The sequence below is a fragment of the Syngnathus scovelli genome, chromosome 18, assembly GCF_024217435.2.
Source record: "Syngnathus scovelli strain Florida chromosome 18, RoL_Ssco_1.2, whole genome shotgun sequence".
Lineage (NCBI taxonomy): Eukaryota > Metazoa > Chordata > Actinopteri > Syngnathiformes > Syngnathidae > Syngnathus > Syngnathus scovelli.
Genome location: NC_090864.1, coordinates 10,046,034 through 10,065,397, shown reverse-complemented (window position 1 = coordinate 10,065,397; position 19,364 = coordinate 10,046,034). Strand labels below are relative to the sequence as shown.

General features: G+C 40.9%; 1 protein-coding gene across 3 annotated transcripts in view; it reads left to right on the top strand.

Annotated features, from left to right (window-relative positions):
* Positions 1–19,364, top strand: part of LOC125985680 (rab effector MyRIP) — a 41,961-nt gene continuing 22,597 nt past the window's right edge. For 2 of the 3 annotated variants that reach the window (XM_068648765.1, XM_049748657.2), the window contains exons 1-3: positions 2,519–2,648; positions 5,414–5,611; positions 18,669–18,890. In XM_068648765.1, coding sequence (XP_068504866.1) covers positions 5,502–5,611; positions 18,669–18,890 — 332 coding nt within the window. In that variant the 5' untranslated portion in view covers positions 2,519–2,648; positions 5,414–5,501. Of the gene's footprint in view, positions 103–2,518; positions 2,649–5,413; positions 5,612–18,668; positions 18,891–19,364 lie in introns of those variants that run through there. The other variant, XM_049748658.2, reaches the window with a different exon arrangement.

The window sequence follows — 19,364 nt, the reverse complement described above, 5'->3', positions numbered from 1 at the left end:
CCACTGTGGGCTGGGAGAGGAGCAAGATGCGTGCGGATGCGAGCGGGCGTGGACGGCTTTCCTGCGACGGCAGTGAGACGACGAGGATTGTTCCACACTCAGGTGCGATGGATCAATCTTTTATTTTTTTATATATTATATGATCTTAGTTGCATGATGTATTGTCAACACGGTTTGTGTGGCTTTATTGATGCTGAGTGACCAATTCATTCACTGTATCGTCATTAATTAATCATCCGTCTCCCGGGCTTGTTGGAATGATGCGTTGCTAAATAACCCGCACACTTCCACGCACCTCCCCTCCCCGATTGCGAAATAGAACCACGCAAATTCACTCACACTCATAAAACGACACACAGAGGAGTTAGTGTGACTAATGTAGTCCGGATGGAGAGCAACCACACAATATGTTGTGGGCTTTCCTCATTGGAAAAAATAATAATTAGTAGGAGGTGAGTAAAGACAGGGATGCTGGCTGCGTGGGAGCTTTGCACTAATGGAATTGTCTTGAGCAAACATCCGATTGGTGCAATACCATGTGTCATATCTCGAAAATACAATCTGGTCGACCTCTGTTTTGTTTAAAAGTCAAAAGTAAGTCATGGGAAATTTAGTTCCACCGTTAAAGACACACAATCACAAGTCTAATTTGCATGACACAGGAGGGAGGACTGGCATGGTAGACCTCTCATTTTCTTGACATAAATACAATTCTTCCCATTTAGATAAGAGGTTCAAAAATAAGTCCTATGCTTCTCATTATATTTGTGCAACGCTTCCCCAACTGTGTAATTGTCTTTCTCACAATAGTGTTGGCAGGCACAGCTATCAAATAAAGAAACACACAAACAAACAAAATGTGTGCCCTTGGTGAGCAACCAGTTCTGCCACCTCCCCCCAAAATGTATTTTTTTTTCCAACTGCACAACCTTGAGAGGTTCAACTGGATACAAAAAACGTACTTTTATATTCTGTCCTCACTCTGAACGATGACTCGTGACAAATTATTCGACGCTCCATTTCCCGCACCGCCATGTCCGCTTTCCGCCAATCAATCAAGTTGACGTGCAATGGAAGTACAAAAAATAGAGAACAGAGATTAAGATTGGCAGATTCCAATTAAAATCAGAATAACTAAATCCCCTTTATCCAACGTGCTTCTTATCTAAATCCTTTAATCAAATGATAAATGCTACATTTATGAATGATGTAATTATAAATTGATGTAAAATGAACTATAGGAGACCTCAAGTCACAAAGTTGACAGTGCTATTTAATATTGTGTTGAATGATTAAAAAAAAATACATAATATATACAGAACGACTTTTTTTTTGCATTATCTATTCTGATTTGCACAAATAAATAAACTACAGCTTGCTTTTCCTCACCTCATCTGAAATGTCCCCTAAAGGGTGTAACCTGAGCACATGTTTATTGTAAGTGACTCAGCAACAGGGCACGAGGTCCTTCATAAGATTTACAACATAATATATTTGTTGTAGAAATGTGCTTGTGTGCGAGCGGGAGGATTCATGATACTCTGTTGGCCGCGCTGTAAAGTGATAAAGAGCTGCTCCCTCAACGTACTCACCAAATTTCAATAAATCACACTTTGCCATTTTAAATAAGACATGTTGACACACCAGGCGAAGTAGTTTATAGTGGGGCATGTGTGTTTTTGTTTCAATCCCCAAACACTGAACACACAAAGCACTGTAGCGAGTTTGAAGCCAAATATTTTCTAACCCCAACCACCGCATCCCAAGATTTTTCTTCCAGTCAGAAACAGAAGGCGTGACTTACGAGGTGTTGCACACTTTGTCACACAAAGATAAAATCTAGAAAATCAACAACATTTTGAGTCGTGGTTACACATCAGTTGCTTCTCTGGGGTCACGACGAGGTCACGGGAGACAACCAGGAGTGTGGCGTGATTGACATCTACCAGCTTTGACGGTTTCCTGTGTTCCTAGCACTCTGTTAGGTCCTCTTTGGAAAAGATTTCAGTGTGGTATTTTTGATGACTTGTGATTTTCCGTAACAAAAAAAAAAAAAAAAAGTAAATGATGCTCAGTTGCTTGGTGAGTTGATCTCATCTATGCTACAAGTGGACATTTTGTATTTGTAATTTACCCTGGGATTAAGTAATTGATATTATGCTAGATAGAGTCCTGGCCAACATAATCTAAAAGTGCCACATTGGTGCAGGATTAATTGGGATGTGTTCATCCGTGCCCGGAGGCTAATTGCACTGTGGCTGTCTTTGTGAATGAAGCAGCCAGCCTCCCCCTTCTTCCTCCCCCTCCTTCTTCCTTGCACTGCCAACATTTTTTTTTTTTTTTTTTTTTTTTGCAGAGGAGCCAACATCCATCACATCAGCGATCAACCTTTTTCTGACCAATTGCATGTGCTTTCCATCCCTCATATATGGGCACACAACCACTCAGCGAACCGGTAAACAGGTTGTGTGCCAGCCCCCTGCACCCCCCCCCCCCTCCCCTTTCCTCTTCTGCGTAATACAAACCTCGTGATCACCCATTCACTTCTGCAAACGAAATAGGAAAAGGGGGGGCCAGCAGGTGTTGTGGAAGTTAACGCTGGGCAGAAAGAGCTGGCGTGTGGCTGGCGGTCCGGCTGATCCCGCCGCGTAAGTGATCCACAACAAGTCTCTGAGATGATTGTGTGCGAGAGTGAGATTGCTTCTTTGCATGGATGTAAAACGAGCTCGGGCTGTGCTTCTTATCGCAGCTTTGCATGGATGCAGCAGATGTATGTAACATCATTGATGATGATTTGTACTTTTTTTTTCCCTTCTTGACTGCGATCGAGTCACCTGACGTTTCCTTTTTTTCTCTCCATGGTGCTAAAATCACGCCGACGTTACACGCTTTCATTCCTAATGTGGCAATGCGCGAATGCTCTTTTTTTTTTTTTTAAAGTAAGATTAAAAATGAGTCATTTAGAAAGGGGGGCATGTGAGAATAATCATTAAATGTGCATGGTGCGGAGCTTGATGGATCTATAAAATGCTAAAAAATAAAAATTGGGTTATTAATGAGCTGCAGGTTTTAAGAAAAACAAAGTCATGTTTTGTTTCAGATGAATGAACCCTCATCCCTCTGGAATGCAAGCTGAAAATCCGGCTGGCCGGCCGGCCGGCCGGCGCTGAGTGTTTGTAGAGATTTAGTTGAACAATTGGTGCACAGTTGATTTGTTTGTGCTAGCTACTTGCCTGTTGACAACACTCTGCCATCACTGGTGCAAACAGAATGTCATCCAGATTTGATTTGCATTGGGTTTATCTTGGAAGCTTTCAATCTACAAGCTGTAACGTTTACTATCTGACCCAACTCTGTTGACAAGCAATTCATTTAGTAACTGCCTTCACCTGCCTGCCATTTTTTTGCCTTGAGCACATTGTGTCCATTATCACCTCCTCCTGGGAAATGTCTCAGCGTGACCTCATTTTATCTCTCCCTCAGCACTAAGCGTGTCGGACTGCATATATGATTAAAAAATATATAACATGCTGAGGTTACTAGTTAGCTATTGCCCCAAAATGAAGTTCTAACAAAAACAAAAATATCAATTGTTTTCTACACAGAACTTGAAATATTTGTCCTATTCTTATACCTGCTATACCTCACACTCATTTGAATAAGTTGTCAGACTTGCTATCACTTCTTCCAGCATGTTCCTTTGATGTTGTCATGGTGACTGTACCCTGCTGGACTGCTAGGTCCTCTCATTACTCGATGCGGCTGCTGTGTATTGGTGTATACTTCACTAAAGGGGCCTGAGAGTAGTATTCATGGCTGATTACTTAGCAGCAATGCTATGAGGTACTAATCCTAGCCTTCAATGAAAAAAAAAATGGGCGTGGTGCAGATAGTCAGATAATAAGGATCATTTTTATTTGCGTAATAAGTATCAGATTGCTTCGATGTTATGCATCATGTTGCTCACAGCCTCTAGGGGGGGCATTTGCATGTTTTATATTGCTTTGACACACTCTCAGCCAGAGTTCTAGTCTTCAGCTCGTATCGTTTTTTTTTGACATTACATCACACCAAACCACTACAGAGATTCCTTGAGGCAGAATTATTCTGCTTGCTATGATAGTGGTGTCAAAACAGGAGTTTAGAGTATCGGATTGTGCCGATGAAAATCGTTCGTCCCCTTTGTCAGGAATAAGATTTAGCAAATTAATCGAGTAATCGATTTTCACATGAATCGACAACTGTTTTAATAATTAAGTAATCATTGAGCCGTACCTTAGAATGGTTCAAATCATCTAAACAATAAATGGCGAAAAAAGGCTTTGTAATACATTTACATGCAAATTAAAATGTTAGCCGATTAATCGATTCTAAGAATATTTGCTAGCCCCACTCCCCACTATTTTTATGACAACATGGATAGCTTTATTCTCCAACTGCACTTGGCTGCGCTTGTTTGCTGTGAACATGCACATGTCACCAAGTGTGTAGCAGTTGTGAAATATGACTGTGTCAGAGTTGGCCTTTTCCCCAGGCAAAGGGCAAAGTCTCTCATCACAGCGGCTGAGCCAGGAGCGTGTGTGAATGCCACTGTGACCGTCCTTATTTACACCGACCGCACAGCACCGATACCTGATACGCCGAGATGTTGTCGCTTTTATCTTCTGCCGACGTGACAAAAGCTCCCTCGCTCCCTTCCGTTTGCTTGCGCGTGTCCTTGTGGCTTTGCCATTACGCTAATACTCCCAACCAAAACAAATGACTCACATAACCACCCCGAAGGAGAAATCTGTTGGGCTGAAATAGGATGATGGCTTGAGAAAGAATATTTAGCCATGCTTTCTCAACAAAACGACGCCAGTTGGTCAATTTAAAGCAATTTGACTTCAGCACTGAGATGGCCCACACAGTCCATTAGAGGCTAATGGCTTCATACAAAATGAATAGCGATGGGAAGCTTAAAAAGTGCCAAGATATACCTAGTAAGCATTGCTTCTCTTTTTTTTTAGCATTTTCTTTGATAAAGTTGGCAGATGATTTGATGGGACGACTCAAGGAATGAGTGATATACGCGTAAAGAGGAGGCACTTAGTCGATGAAGCTATCGGCCCAATAATAGATCAAGCATAATTGTCGGCCTTGTGAGTCATCATCAATCTGCAAGTGCACTCCCATCTTGTTTGGACACTGTGGTTAATGGACGTTCTACTTCTGGCCGTGGACTCGTCTGTCTCTGTAGAGCCCTGTCTGTTTTCTGTTTACCCCTCCATCTCAAGAAAGAACGTCCAGAATATTTAGTCGGACCAAAAATCTTGCCTTTCCAAAGATTACAAGAACCCAACGGACTCAAACAAAAGCAATACAAAAAACAGAACGAGATCAAATCTTAAGAGTCTTTTATCACTTTCTCCAGGTTTCTAGCACCCAACAGTATACGCCTGCTCCTCCTCATCTTCTTCATCGTCATCCTCTCGTGGCCCAGCGTGGCAAGTCAAGTGAAGATGGGCCGCAGGCTGGACTTGTCCGGCCTGACGGACGACGAAGCTGAACATGTCCTGAAAGTTGTCCAACGGGACATGAAGCTGAGAAAGAAAGAAGAGGATCGGCTGAGGTAAGAGTCAATTCTGTTATTCTTTTCTGTGGAACTACCAAATGCTCCAAAAGTGGAAAACTCAAGAAGCAGAAATACAATTTGAGCATGTTGTATGTTCTTCTCTAATGTAGATGAGTAGTGATGTCTGCCATCTAGTGGTGAATGCTGTTATGGCAACTTAAACATTTTTCTTTTATTTTAGCATCATTTTATATTCATTGTACACTTTCAGATATTTACATATTGTAATTATTCAGATTTGTAGTCCACCAGATTTCCGTGGCCTTTAATTGACACATTTACGAGTTTGATAAGGAAAACATTATTTGTCTTTGTCTGGGCTTTTATTTTGTGGGTGTGTTGGCCGTCAGCTCCGTTGGCAGGTTCCTCCCTTGTTGTCACAGCTTCTTTTTTGACATATTGGTCCCTGCCTTGTCTCTTCTTCTTTCTTGCTATATGTCAGCCTGAGGGGGATTCATTTTTGACAGGCCACGCCCCCAAATCATGCGGTCATCTGCATGTAATGTCTCAGCAGCTTGTGTGGGGGTGGCTTTGCATTCAAATGGCTATATTGTCACAAGCAAAAGCGTAATTTGCAGTTCTCAAGTTTGGTTCGACCCTATAATTTTCCGAAACTCAAATATGTTCCCTTGACTACCAACCAGACCCCAGCATAAGCTAATCCATTTTGGAAATTTGATGTCTTTTTCATCAGATTTTGGATCTGCTGTTCTTCAGTTCAGTTCCTTGCTTCTTTGGAGATGAGGCCGTTTGCGATTTGGTTTGAAGTGCTAAAAAAACGCAACAGAGGAACCACAGAGAAGCCGCTGCCGCTTGAACCTTAACTCGTTTTCCCAGAACCGGTTTCAAAGTAAAGACGGTGTTCTGCGAAATTGCCGCTCTGTCTGGAAATGCTCCCCTCCCACACTGTCACGACTGATGGCCCAAAATACGCTCCTTTTATTCGCTAGATGAATTCACAGCGTTTTCTCAAATCAAAGTGACTTCACCTTGTAATATTGTAAAAGGAAGCAAAATTGCAACGGTACATGAACAGACATATTTTATAAAAGCTGCTTGACTGCTCCCATATGCTCTTGAGTGTTTCAGCAGGTATTTCGCTCCCTCGAGCCTTCTCTTCGCCGTGCGTGGTTGATATTTGCTTTTCTTGCCTGAATAAAGTCAGCCCTGCAGAGTTGTCAATTACCCAGTTGAAGGATTCATGGAAAAGTAAATAAGCCTCAGCCAGGGCTTTAATGCTCCATTTCATTTCCCCCGTGCGGCATTATAAGAAATGAAACTTTTGGCTTACACTAGCCCTTGTTCCATAAATACTGAGTCGTAATGAATATGTATTGTAAATATCGCGCGCACAGTTTTATTATATGATGACAACCCACTGCTGAATAACTTATAAGATAAAATGAACTTTGGAAGGCTTTTCCCGGAAATTCTTCTTTAGCAAAGGCTTTTAATTTATTTGTGCCACAAGAATGTTCATCAAAATAATTAGCAAAATAAAAGCTAACTTATGGGATGTGTTATGACCGCCTTTAGGTTTTATTGACTTTGGTTGCCATGGATATAATTATTAGTGTTTTTAGTCAACCCACATCCCACCCTAACTCCCTCCCTACTTACTTTCTTGCTATTCATAGATTTCCTCCATTACTCTGCTTTGTGATTATTTTAACTGCTCAAGTGCACATCGCTTGAATGCGATGTTTATTTAATTTTCTTGGTCCTTTTGCCGTTACTAATTCTAATCACCTCGGTGGCCGGGCTGCTAAAGTGTCATTGTGCCAATTAGAGAGCCTGAGCAGCTCAACCTCTGACCTTTTGCCGCCTCAGGCATCCACTTGGCGAAGCTCATTATGGGGCACCAGGACGTGGGATTGGTTAGCAAACAGCGTTCCCAAAGACTGCAAAATCATTATTGATAGAAATAGTTGAGAAGGTCTACACATAATAACGGGGACGGTATTCAAACTTCCCACAGGAAGCCTGGGGTTGAGAACCTCATCACTGCGAGGCAGATGCGCTAACCACTAGGCCCACCGCATTGCCCGATAAACATTATCTTATCATGATATATGGGCCGTAATTAGAATTCCTTTCCACGATTCACTATCAATGTTGCGAGCTTTTCATCTTAATTTGGTGGCAGCTTTAAAAAATGTGATTTTATGTGCATTTCCTTTGTGGTGTAATGCATGCAAGGGAAGTATTTTAATTAGAGTGTCAAGTGATCGTAATTAGAATGATACGTTTAAGAAAAAATGATAAGATTGTGTTAGTGTTATTCCCAGATGCCAGGGTTGTTCTTTTCTAGTCTGACAATAAAATATTTGGGTTGAGACATGTGACGCTAGATCAAATGGGATAAAATAACCATTTAAGCATGCAAACATTCTTTGTGGCGAATCACGACCATCTCTATGTTCTTTCCATGCAGTCCCAGCTTTTTTTTTTTTTTTTTTATAGTTGTGAGCAGCTACTTACAGTATTCCATTAGCGGGGATTAGCTGCTGTTCTGGTCCGGGTTATTTGTCTGAGTCATGTTCATGCGGTTAGGGTTTAAAGTGGACGTGCATGACGTCATTGTGCGTGCGCGTGGGATTATTTCATCTTGAGATGTCCCCGCTATATCCGTTTGATGTTTATCCTTATCGATTTGCTGAAATTACAACCGCCCTTGTGCTTCTGTAGCCGTGTGACTTTTCGCCACTAAATGTTAAATAGTCAGCCTCTCCTTTTTGATACAGGATCTAGCTTACTGGTGAATGGAAAGGTCAAAACATGTAAATGATATACAGAGAAAAGTGGTTGAGGACAGTGATTTGATGATGCAACCTGCTCACAATAAAAGGCAAAAAAAAAAGCTTCCACGGAAGGGTGAGCTTTAATTTCTCAGGGCTGACTGAGATCGACGCTACAGTCGCCTCAGACTCCGAGATTTCTAATTAGCATTCGATAGGGCTCCTACTTGATGATGTTTAATATAATTAAAGTTAATTAGCTAATGGGAATAAAGCTGCCAAGACCACAGCAGTTACTATAAGTGGGCATGCTTGCGCATACTGTGCGCAGACACACACTCATGAATTGGCCTTATGTATTCCTTATCACTAACCGTATTAAATCTCCATTATTTAATCCCTCAAACATCATTCTGTAGTGGTTCACATAAATCAGGGCTACCTAAAATTAGAAGTCTTGATGATAGCTGGAGATATTTCTGACATGGCCATCTGTCCTCATTATTTAGCAAGCATTAAAATTTATAGTCAGTCTTTGTTTGTGTTTGTGGGGGGAAAATACAATTGATCAAAATGTTACTATCAATTAAGATGTGATGAACTAGTGCAAAACAGATCCAAGCACTGTTTCTTTAAGACGCCTCCTCTTGTGAAATGTTTCCTTAGCCACAAATGTGAGGGAGGACCGTTCGGACTTTTTGACTGTGACGAATCAGCAGTGTTGCTGCGCTGTTTAGCTTGGCTGGTGAGATGGTGAAAAATAATCCCCCTGGTGGCTCACACACAGGCACACTTTGAGCTTTCCTTATTGGATATATAGAGCCAATAGATGTCTCAACAGTTACTTTGTCTCCAAACAAAGTAGCACGGCTACTTCTCTGGAATAACAGGGATGCATCTCTGCCAACAGGCCACGCAGGGTGTTATCTCCTCGAGGCCCCTGAGAGATGGTCTGAGATGTTACCTTTCTATTTGTTCAGGTCTGCGGTGATTACTTCCGCCGCTGGCCAAATGTCAAGTGCTGTTTTTAGTCGGAGGGAAATAGCCGCTCGCTGCAGAGAGATGGTGCCCCATTCATCTCTTTTTCTACCAGTGAATGTGTCATTTCTGCTTTTGAGCCTCTGCTTTTGAGCCTCCACTTTTGAGCGGATTCTGGTTTTCAGGGCCTATTTGTTGTCTGGGTAATCCCTTTTGTGTGATGTTTTATTATTATTAACTTATTTTTATGACTAAACAATGAAATGGGGGGGTAGTTTTGTGATACACTCACTGTATCCGATTATTCGATGAATCGATTCTAAAAATATTCACAGGCCTACAACAAAGATCTCGTAGCATCTATGTTTTGGTTGAACCGAATCTGTTTGGATTGTGCAGCTATCTGAATAAATTGTCAGAGAATCCTTCTCGTGGGAGTTTGCCGATGATGGCACTCAAGATGAATATCCTCTGATCGCCAAAGTAGAGGCAAAGACATCCTAATCAGATTGATGCTTTGTAAACGTGTTTGCATCATAACCTTGGAGCATTTGATATCAAACATCTTAAAGGAGATGTGTATGCTTTGAGTGCACCATTCAACTCTCCCTGTGTGATTTCCAAAAGGACTTTGAGATATTATATCAAATATGGCTGATGAGTCATTATGTCCTCGGGGAAGTCACTGTGATTGATGGCGCATGTGTTTCGGAGCCGAAAGACAAAGTAGGTGCTGTCAAAAAATCCACCGACATAACGACTCTCCTCTCTTTGGTTTTCTTCTTCCTTTCAATCCACTGGTGTGAGGAGCAGTGCCAGGACGGTGGCTCTCCACGCTGCAGCGGTGATCCTCCACTTATTCGCTGAGTCAGACAAGCGGACCATTTGAAACTCGGGCCAAAGTGTGGTGATGACTCTGCTCCAAACAGACAGTTGCGGTTTTGCTTGTGCTTGCCTTTTGGATTCGTTCGCGATACCTGATCCTTCCTGCAACATCTTTGTCGCAATGTCCTCTTTCCATTCCTTTCTGGTGTTTTCTTTTTTTTATGCATACCGCTTGACACACATTTTCAGTTGAATAGTTTCCGTATAACCCCTTACTTTTTTTGCAGATGTTAAACACATGCAAGATAAATATTTAAGTCTATCTTCAATTTTGAGTCTGACATTGAATGCCCGCCAAGCTCTCCATCTGCAGCTGTGGTCAGGTGAAAGACAGCAGTGGTGAAATTCCGAGACAGCAACTTTTGACTTCTCGTGGTTCTTTAAGCAAAAATATCATTCATCTTAAATTGCAATCATGACTTATGTTGGTTTTGTGCGCCAGGTTATGAGATGCTTACTTAAATATTGACAAGTCTTTTTCCTTTAAAATTTCAAATGGTTGTCATGGGATTACAAAGTGTCTGCAAATTAGTTTAAAGCAAAGGAAGCGGTGATATTTGGTGTCAAAATATGATTTATTTTCCTACAGCCACAGCTGACAAACTCATTCAGCCATAATGAATGTGTGTAGCAGTGTCGTCAAATGTTGGTACTTGTAGTAAAACAAGCTTGTGAGTTCTCCTTTACGCCCTCAGATGAACCTGTAAATGTATTTTCTTTCTCCCAGCTGGCTCCAGTTTGGGAAATTCTGTGCAAGTACCCATAGGGAGCACTGTTGCCCAGGATGTGCATGATGTGTAACTGGACTATGGCCAACACCCTTTAAATCCTTTATGATGATCTTTATTATGGCCTGTTACATTTAAAAAAATGTCAAGAAATAGGTGAAAGGCATTTCTAATTATTATTATTTATGATATTTTTGACACAGTCTAATTTACACATCTAAATTCCCCTTTGTTAGTCACAACAAGAATTTAATGTGAAATTAAATGAATCCAGTAGAGCTTTGTACTCACCTAAATGCTATTTAATGATTTTATCGCCCTCCTGTGGACTTCAATATAATTGCACCCATTCATTTTTTTTTTTCAATTCACTGGTAAATATTGTTAACAGCTTTACACAGTGAAAACATTTGATGCCGCATTTATAGAAGATTTTGATCTTTGTGGCATCTGTTTAGTGTTATGGGAGTTGGATTAGAATGTGAGGCTTTGTAAAAGCGCTTTGGGCACCATATAGGGTGAAGATAAAGCGCTATATAAGTGCACTTTATTTACCGCCGGAGATAAGCAACATGCAGGGCTTTGTGGAGGAGAAGTGGTCAGGGGAACCGCAATTAGCTTGCTTTCTATTCATACTGATTAAACAATAATCCAGTGATGTGTTCAATGGCTTGGTCAGATTTAAATGGGCTGTCTGTACTTATGGTTTGATATGACGGGCCACAGCAGCATAATGGAACACCAGAAGAACTCCTTATCTGCTTGCCCTTCACTGGCAGAAATCATATGCTCCAATGAATTAGATAACTGCAGTGCTACTCTCCGACAGTCGTTTCATTAGGTACACTTAAATGCAATCTATTTGTGTCCTATTTGGAAAGGGAAAAATGATGTTAAATATTAGAATATATGCAAAATAGGCACAACATCATGTCTACTTCTGGCACCGCCTTGAGGTTTGTGCACAAAGCTGAGACATAAAGTTGATAAATTATGAATCATAAGCTTTTTTTTTTCCTGTTTAGATCCTACAAGACATTTATTGAGCTCTGTACTTAAAATATACAAACATATCGTAAGGTGCAGATTGCTGTTTTTACCCTTTTGTTCTCTCCCCTAGTTTCATTTCGGAATATATGATTGATAAAAATTACACTCGATAAATCCGTGCAACTTCAGGGAGCTTCAACCATTAAAACGTTTCATTTTCCCTCTTTACGTGATGGACCATGTTCCGTTTACTTTAATTGCAGAATAGCATCAGATGATTAAAGATGTTTTCTCAAATGGAGACACATGGCAATCATGGAAAACATCTTGCGCAATAGCAACGTGCTGTTTTTAAGAAAAAAAATCTCCATTTTCCACCTTTTTTGTAGCTGACAATTGTTTGCATTGAAAGTTTCAGCAACTTTACATAAAGAAAAGAAATTGGTGTTTTCACCAGCTTAATGTTTGCAGTCGATATGCTCCAAAGTATCACTGCTCTGCGGCAAAGCCCGATAAAGGGATTAACATCTAGATAAGGATTTGTTTAATAAGCTCCAGTGTGAGTGCTCCCTTTGCGTTTTCATTTCGGCTAAGTGCCGACACGCAAAATGCGCGTACAACGCATCATTGTGTCTTTCCAAACGGCACAGTTCCCGATTCACTTCTTATATTGCTTTTAAATAATCTGAATATAAAGAATGCATTCTCGCCGCATCATCTCGAATGTCAGCATGGCATTCCGATGACGAGATAAACGGCTGCCACGGAAGCTGTCTGTAAGGTTAAGAGTCGAGGTTGTGAAGGTTGCCGCTCTCTCTGTTGGGGAAGTAAACACGCAGCCTCGCCGGCAGGAATTCCATCTTCAGAGCTGCCAAGTCTCTTTTCATGCCAGAATCCGGGCTCATTCATAAGACGTGCGTGAAAGTATGTGTGAGGAGCAAGCTCGCACCGTATCTGTGCAACTCTGCGGATTTGGACTCCTTGTTAATCATGAAGGTAAAAACATCCCACTCTAACGAGGAGTTATCACCACATAAAAGATTGTGGCTCAACAATGCCATAAAAACCTTCATTTTGCCCCAATGAATTAAAATGAACTGCACAAGTAAACTCAGGCCACAGTTCATTTCCATTTCCAGCCTTTAACGCATCATGCCAACTTTGGATTTGACGCATTTCATCACATTTTGACAATGAGTCAATGCCAGGTCGGCAATGATGTCGTCCGGATGAGTGAGCGCGTCGCCGTCAAGGCGTCGGATGCTTCGTTAAAATGACTTACTGACGAGGTGACCGGCCTTGGATGTCTTGGTTTCACAGACGGCTTCAAGTCGAGCGACAAAATGGTGAATAAATTGTACCGTAGCTCTTCGTCGGCTCCTATTTTTTTGCGTTGTATTATGTCAGAGAAGTCACCCATGGAGCAGGAGCGCTTTTATCCACATGCGACCCTTGCAGGGTTTAATAATGCTCTAAAAGGACAAGAAAGGACTCCCTGCGGAGGAAGTTGCTCGGATACTACCTCGTGCGTGGTGAATGAACCCAAGAGTGGTTCTATTTGGGTTATCAGAGGACACTTGAACTTCACTGCACAGCTTTGTAAGAAAGCTGCTGGAATAAGATTGAAGCCATTTCATGGTCATGGGGTTCAAGTGCCTGAAGACATGACGAGAATATGACTATTATTAACATAGAATGTGGATTTATCCAATTTTGGAGGTTCCACAATTTGGTGCAACCTTACATTGCAGCAAATCTTACTCACTCAGGTATTCTGTGAACGTTGCACATTTGTGATGTCTTCTTCTTGGCTGCCACAGAAATAGCCTGGTGTTCCCTGGCGGCTATCGCAGGCCTCCTTTTAATATACCGCATCACATCCACTTGTAGCCCGCAGCTCACTGTGCACCTTTTCAACACGGAGTTGGGAAGCTAATGTCATTATGATGACATCGCTGGAAAGGTTTGTCTATATTGATGGATTGAAATCTTAAAAGCTTTCTTCAAGCACTTCTGCAATGCTCAAATCTTTTAGATCTCCAAATTTTCCACCAGTCCTATCTAAATCCCACGGATTTCTCCATTTTTCCATTCGGCGAAATGAGTGCACCCCATCACGCAGACGAGATGCGCAAATTGAATTGGGAGCCGGTTCTCTCCCAAGTAATTTGAGGGTCAAAACATTATTATCCGATTGCAAAATATAATCCCTTCACCTTGCTGAGACTGCACATTATTTTCTTCCCGCTCCTTATCGCTCATTTTTCCCGTTGCGTAACTCCGACGCCAGGCGGGCCGCTCTGATTGGAAAACCTTATCAGCAGGCACGCACATTTGATTAGAATTGTTTCTCAATGTGAGAGCTCATTTTGGGCTAGAATTTAGAGAATACATTTACTGTAGTAAAGAGAAAAAAAAATCGAGATGGTCTTTTTCCTAAATAAAAAAATACATATTTTATCTGCTGCATGTTGTTGGTGTACAGACTATAAATATTACAAGTCTAGTATCCCAAAACCATTTTTCCCCATTTATCCTTGTTTGGTATTGTTTAGTAGTTAAAAACAAGTAAATAATATTAATCGAGTAACCTGGACAGCGCTAGTAAAATAATGTAGCCATTTGATAAATGTGTTTTATATAATGTTTCAAGCGTAGGAGCCAATTAAAACATTCCGTGCTAAAGTTGGAGTTGAAACTTTTTTTTTGGACTTCATATGTCTTAATGAGTCCATTAGTAACCTCAGGGCTCTTGGCTGCTGTTTTGAGCTAAGTGTTGTTATTAAAAAAAGAAATCCGATAGCCTCCAGCTTCTATTAAATACATTCAACACACAGTTTGTCACGTAATTTCTCATCATTATTTTCTCTTGATAATGTTTTGGTCGTATCTCATGTCAGGATTTGTATAGTTTAGAAAGTAGGGCAGGAGACATGTAAGAAAGAAGGCGAAAAAAATGGAAAACATAAGGCGATATCAAATAGGAGCACTTCATTTATGCAGTCAATGTCGGTCAAAAAAGACAAATGAATGATTAATTATGCATATTGTAGACATTTACCACATTTGCTTTCAGCACACTTTGTTTTTACGCTCAAGGTTAGAGACAGTCCACATTGAGGAAGCGAATGTGACCCATTCTTGCTAATACTTTTTTTAATTCTCTGCTCTAATTTCTTGTATTGCCTTTTCTGTTGAGCATGTTTCCTTATCATTAATTCCTTATGCACAGTGGAATCGGACGCCTTGGGTAACGATGATATAAAGAAGAAAGACAAAAAATATCGTTATCAAGATCAAACAGATTTGTAATGACTTTTCTGGCTGCTTTAAGCTTGCAGACATCATTTGTATTTGTGCCACTTCCAAGTCAACTGACCCACTTTTGACGAAAGGCTGCAGCGCAATGTACACACGTGGTCAAGGATTGATTATAAACTCCTGAACCGTTTTACTGGGCTGGCTATACTCCATTTTGTAGGAAATGATTGTACAAGGATACACTGGTATAGTCCCGACCTCGGCATCTGGTCTCATAAAACTGCCCTGGTAATTATTTTTATTTATTTTGTTTAATCCTTTCCAGCATTCATAAAAAAAAAAAGCACTTAGAAAGGCAGCATGAATATGCTATTGAAATGGATTGAGCACTTAAGAAGCTTCTCATTTGGAGCCTCTTTAGGGTATTTTCATTATATGACTCTCTGCGCAAGAACAACAAGAAAGCGTCGGTGCTTTCGTAGCAGGCGCTCTCTGGAAATCAAAGCAACATTTCGAAATTGCTCCGTTAGGCTCTTGGAGAGAGCATGCGATCAATTCACAATTGCCAAGCGCTTTTTTTTCTTTTCAATCAGACTCCTCAAAGAAGTGTGTGTACACCCAAGATCAAATTGAAACACACAGTAGACATACTCAAAGCTCTATGGCACTCAAACTTCTCCACGATAACATTTCATAATAAACATTTAAACATTGATACTGGACTCCCTGATAATAATTAATAATGATCCACTTATTTATTTATAAAACGCTTTTGAAAATTGAGTGAATGACAGCTTTAGATGTCAATGTGGGCTTTCTCGTTTTTACATCTGAGGAGAGCAATTCAGTAGAGTGAGAAGGTCGAGTGTGTGGGAGCAGGCAAGGCCACCTAGTGATTTCAAACCAAGCAATAAATTTAGGAGTGGTACATCCTGAACATGTTCAGGATGGAATGAGGTCATCATTTATTTTGCTTGTTTTAAGCCTTAATGGAGGCTTGGATAAAGAGATCTGACTTTTCTGATCATCAATTTAGGATTCTGGAATGTATTTTAATCAAAGTGTCAAATGTTTTTTTCATATCTACAATTACTGATTAGTTTGGTGGCAGCCTGGTGCGCTGACTGATGGATGATGTTTCTCCAATGCAGTCACTTTTTGCTTCATATTTTATACTAGTGGAATTTTAGCTTTTTTTTTTTTTCAAGACGTCTGATGTAATTAGAGTAATAAATTGAGGCAGCCTAAACAAGGGAATCACTCAAGTGGAGAGTACATAATATTTGTATTTTCCAAATGCTACTCGACATGAACTTATATTGTGTTTAATTGCATCAATACACAGACACATTTTTCTAAACCATGACTTGAAATCCTCAATTGAAAAAAGATAAAGTTGAAGGATAGCCCAATAGCTATCTGACAACCAGAAAATTATCTTTATGTAAATTTGTGGAGTGCCACAGAGAAGTTGTCTGAGTCCGTTGCTATTTTCATTGTTGTTGGTTATTTTTATGTGTTTTTTTTAATGATGACTGCAGTGTAAAAATAAAAATGGTGGCTATAAGCCTCAGGAAAAATGCTCCCAGTCAAAGCTAATGACCCTATAAAATGAAAATGTAAAATTTGCTTAATGCCGTCTGAGCCTACTAATAAATTTGACTACCTTTACCTCCAAGCCAGCCTGTGTATGTAATATACAATCACATGAGCTATAAAAGAGATAAAAATAACCTTCCTAATAGATTGCTATCACACATATTGACAGAAGAGAAACAACCACAGGGCATGCTTTATAGAAAATGAGATTGAGAAATCACATTTGTGTTAAGCTGTCTGCATCCCGCTCCAATACCGCTTGCTTTAATTTGACACAAATTGTTCTTGTTGACCACAATTTGTACAACAAAATCACAGTATTGAGCAGAATTGGGCTTTAATGCCTTGTGGAAATTATGGATTAGTTTTACTCAAATTACCAGTTTAGTTTTTAGTTCTTGTTATTTTAGCCTGAGAATGGTGCTCAATGATTTCATTTCAGTACCACGGACAGCGAACATGCACATAACACCCTAACGTGCAATTCACTTGAGTCGCAGAACAAATCAAATCATATAAAGCAAAGCAAATTGTTGCTTACAAGTTGACTCGAATTCTGTGTTTGACTTCAGCACCATGGACAGCGAATTGGCCGTGCATTCACTTGAGTCGCAGAACAAATCAAATCAAATAAAGCAGGGTAAAAATATCCAGCTGAACAACCTAAAGGTCAAACTAAGCTCGCCACTCGAGCCCTTTAAACTTTCATGCTCCTGGGGCTTTAATGGACATGTTAGCTTTTAATCCAAAGTACAAAGTTCACGCTCGACAATGGAAATCTGCCGCAACTTCACTTTGTCCATTTAAAGCTCTATCTCTGCTTTAATCACCTTTTATGAGTATTTCAAACTGCACAGATGTTGGTTCTGGTTGCGAGTACTTAGAGTGACCCTGTGGTGGGATTTTATTCACTATGAGAAGCGGACACAGAGGAACACTGATGCAAAGGGATGCTAGGAAGGACAAGCCCTTGTCCTTGAATGAATGTGGACGTATGCTGATGTATTTTATTGCATCTGGATGCTACCAAGTATACATTGGTGTCATCTGATACATGCATCAATATCAGTCACACACCTGCTGACTTTGCTCATCTTATTAGCATTCCGCAGCTAATGATGCGGAAGAAAAGCAATCAGCGCGTCGGGGGCGGAGGTTGTTGAGGCTGTTTATAATTTATTGACTGTTGCGGCAGCAGCAGCAGCAGCACAACGACACACACTTAACATTCCCTTTCGTTAACAGCGTAATGGTTTTACATCTTCGATAAATGCTGTTTGCTCAACTCACTTTCACCCTTCCATCCAATATATTTATGACAGTCAAGCTGGGTGATTAACGAACGGTTTGGGAAATAAATGTCAACTTCGCACTGAAAGGAAAAACTCAAATGTGTCATTTCAATTGTCGGTATTTATGTCAGCCGCAGTTCATTAGTGTCAAAAAGATGGTGCACTTTTTTTTAAAGCTGCTAAACACTCTGAAAATAAGCTTTTCATTCCAGGCTGCTTTGTGCAAGTGTCCTTCAAAGCAGCATTTTCAATATCATCGCTCTCATGCTGGCTATGCCTCAATTGAGGCGGATCATTCTATAGTTTGTAGATGAAGAGGTTCAAGGAGGTGCACAGACTGATGCAGTTTGACAGGGTCTTCCAAAAAAACAATGTCAGCCATGGTTACACAGAATCTGAGTAGAAAGAGTGACAAGCTGGTTAAATCCTATGAACCGCCACCGCACCCCGCTATAGTGTCGCTGATGATTCCACATCGCCGTCATATTCCACCACTTGACCAGATGCTCTCCTCCCTTCACCCCCCTCCCCTTTCTGTCTCTCATTTTCCCTCTCTCTCTCTCTCTTGCTCGCCCGGCTCCAGCGAGATGAAGCAGGAGCTGGCGGAGGAAGGAAGCAGATGCTCCATCCTCTCCAAGCAGCACCGTTTCAACGAGCACTGCTGCATCCGCTGCTGCGTGCCCTTCACCTTCCTGCTCAACCCCAAACGCGAGTGCCTGGACTGCCAGTACAACGTGTGCAAGACCTGCTGCACGTACAACAAGAAGGACAAAGCCTGGCTGTGCTCGGCGTGCCAGAAGGGCAGGTTGGTTCGTACGCATGGGCGGGCAAAAAAAAAAAAAATGGGGTGAATGAGAGAATGGAATTGGGTGAGTGGAGACTGGAGGCAATTATGAAAGGGAAGAAGGATGATTAAAGGAGAGATGGAAAGTCACACATTAGGGACTTGCTTTTTTTTATTGTTTTTATTTGCAGTGTGACTTTTATTGGGATCCAACTGTTATTTAATTGAATGACTTCCTCTCTTTTAACATCCTTAGTTGCACAGGTATAGGAGATTTGGGAGGGGGCAAAATGAATTTTATTCACATTTCTGTAAACAGCCAACATTTACTTGAAAGATGGCTAATATTTACAAGGCGTACATGTTTCTCTGTCTGTTGTGCGCCCAAATGCCTTTGGGTGTTAGTCCCCCCCCCTCCCCCCCCCTCTCTACTCATGGGATGAATAGGGTTTTTCCATTGGCAAGGAGAGGTGTTGGAAATACTGTTGCATCAGA